General features: G+C 53.0%; 1 protein-coding gene across 1 annotated transcript; it reads right to left on the reverse strand.

Moving 5' to 3' along the window:
* Positions 1–265: 265 nt before the first annotated feature.
* On the reverse strand, positions 266–2109 carry LOC102517739 (GTPase Era, mitochondrial-like). The gene is given in 2 exon segments (XM_032495668.1): positions 266–1386; positions 1389–2109. Coding segments are annotated over 2 exon segments (1308 nt in total). The 5' UTR covers positions 2095–2109; the 3' UTR covers positions 266–784.
* Positions 2110–2794: the final 685 nt, after the last annotated feature.

Consider the following 2794-nt stretch of genomic DNA (forward strand, 5'->3'; position numbering starts at 1 on the left):
ACTTAGTCAACGGAACATGCTCCCCGTATCTCGCACTCCATTGCATTGTAAACCCTGGGAAAAGGCCATCTGCCTCGACCAGCTTCACCCAAGACCCTGCCCTGAAGTTGATCAGTCGCTGAAAAATGTGAGTGTCTTCACGGGACTGGGCTCAGAAAGTTCCTGCACTCAGCCAGCAGAGGTCAGCTGCCAAGAACATCCAAGCCTTGGCTTAAAGAGCTCAAGACAGCTGGTGGCTCTTTCAGAAATTTTTTTTTTTTTTTGATTGTCTTTTAATTTTATTAGCATCCAAGACTGGAGAAAATGAGAGAATGGATGGAGTGGGAGGAGTCAAGGACTGGAGGAGCAGGTGGGAGGCATTATCTCACTCAGACACATGAGTCCTTGCCTAGCCTCAAGGTGGAAGAATTGAGGGGAGAGGAAAAAAGATCTCTCTGCTAACAACTGGCAACTCAGGGAGAAACACTGGGCCCAACGTCAGGTGGAAGCAGTGCCACATCACTCCCTCACCAAAGGGCCAGCTTCTAAGGCCTAAGTAGCCATAGCCCTAGGCAGAGGAACTACCTGGGAACTGAGCTAAGGTAGGTTCCTTCCTCCAACAGGAGGCATGGCTGGGCAGGGGCTGTGCAGACTTGGCAAGGCCAGGCCAGCCCAGACAGCAGTCAGCCAGTCAGTGTCCATGCCCCTCCCTATTCCCTGCAGGCCCCGGGCAGGGGCAGTTCCAGTCAGTGGCTCCAGCCAGCAGCTTGGGCTGGGACGCTCTGGGAAAGACAGCAGAGGGTGGTCACTTGAGGAGTTTCACAGCTAGGCGGAGCTGAACTTCACAGAAGAAGATGTCCATGAGGTTGCGGCCCACCTCCTGTGCGATCTGGGAGATCAGGTGTCCCTTTGGACCGATCAGGATCCTCACATGAGATTCTTTGGGCACCAGAAGCTTCTGCTCTATCACCAGCTCCCCATTTGGCCCTTCATCCCACATCACTGTCTTCTGCTGGACACTGTAGGGCACCTCCTGGGGCAGGTACTCTAGAAGCTTCTCTCGGATGATGTTGGTGCAGATCTCCTCAGGTGTCTGGCTGGTAAGGACTCCACTGTGGAACTCCCAGGGCCCTGGCCGGGCCTGCGCCAGGAGGTATTGCTTTAGTGTCCTGACATCCTCCGGGCTTAGGGCTGACAGCATGAAGATCTCCTGGAAGTGGGGCCAGCCAGTCCTCTGAGGGTTTCCCACAGACTGTGTGTTTGGGCTCTTAGCTGCTGGGCTAGGGGCATGAGTGCCCGGCTGTGAGTGGAAGGCCTGCTTCATTTTGAGATTCTTGCCGTTGACCACACCTTCAGTGAGGGCCGCTGTGAGCTCCAGGAGAACAGACTTATGCTTCAGGCAATCTTGTTCATAACAAGGATGCTGGGGACTTGGGAGAACTGGATCAGGCACTGGAGCAACTGGGGACTGAGCTGCTTCCGAGTCCACTTGTCGGAGACATCCACAAGAACCACAACCAGATCAGCAGATTCCATGCTCTTCCATGGATCTTCCAACAAAGAGAGCTCCCGATTGTGCCTTTTCTGTTTAGCAGGGCTGATGAGGCCAGGTGTGTCAAGCAGAATCACCTGGGCCTCTTTCTCTGTGATGACCCCTAGAGCTTGGCTGCGAGTGGTGTGCACCTTCTTGGAGACCGGGAACACTTTTCGGCCCAGCAGCTGGTTGGAGAGGGTTGACTTCCCTGCGTTCGGGGCACCCAGGAGGACCACTCGTAGGACCCGGGGGTTCTCAGGCATGTCGGGGCGATGGACCAAGAGGAGATCCTTCTCATCTTTGCGTATGGACACGGCGGGGGCGGGACAAGTCAACGAACTGTCGGGCTGAGAGAGTCCAAGGAAGCAGTCCAGGGCTGAGTTCTGGCCAGAGGGGTGAGAAGCTGAGGCCAGGAGGGGACCAGAGAAAGCAGGGCCCGCGGCACAGGAAACGCATCTCCGCGGACAGCCCAAGGGCGAGGGGAGCAGGGCCACCCACTCCCTCGCGGCATTGGGGCCCCGCTGCCAGACCCCTAATAAGGTCCGAAGGAACGCAGCCCCACGCCTGCCTGGGGCAGCCATCGCAGCCGCAAGGCCCAGAAATATTATTTTGTATGTTTTCTCCTGGAAGTAGAGACTAAGGGGAATAAATGAAAGTAAACTTCCTTGCATAAATGTTTTAAATGTCTTTTTTTCCCTATCTTTCTGTGCTAACCTTGCACTCTACCCCTGCACATGAGATCCTTTGTTAAACCTACCCAAGGCTTTGTTTTTTTTTTTAATACATTCATTTGTCTAAGCCAGTGCTTCTCCATAGGAGTGATCTTTGACCCCGAGGAGACATTTGGCTATGCTCGCCGACATGCTTGGTCTCACCCCTGGCAAGTGGGGAGGAATGCTACTGACATCTAGCCGTTACGCATTCAACAATGCACAGGACGGCACCAAACGTCAAAGAACTACCTGCCCAAAATATCAGTAGTGCTGGAAACTCCAGTCAAACTCAAGGACCAGTAAAAATAAGAAGAGAGAGCAAGCTTGCCCTTTGAGTCTTCTTAGAGTTATGTTTAATTCTCAGATGTACTGATGTATTTTTCATTTATTTGCTTTGTCATTGATTGTGAGTGCCTCTGGCTCCACCTATCACTGGTGCACATAACCGTCTAGCGCACAGCAGAGAGCCCACCACCCTGCTGCCATGATTAAACTGTTTACTCGGGGTTTATGTATTTACTGATTCCAGGACTGACAGAGAAATCAAGTTCAAGAGGGTAAATAACAA

The sequence above is a fragment of the Camelus ferus genome, chromosome 2 (assembly GCF_009834535.1).
Source record: "Camelus ferus isolate YT-003-E chromosome 2, BCGSAC_Cfer_1.0, whole genome shotgun sequence".
Lineage (NCBI taxonomy): Eukaryota > Metazoa > Chordata > Mammalia > Artiodactyla > Camelidae > Camelus > Camelus ferus.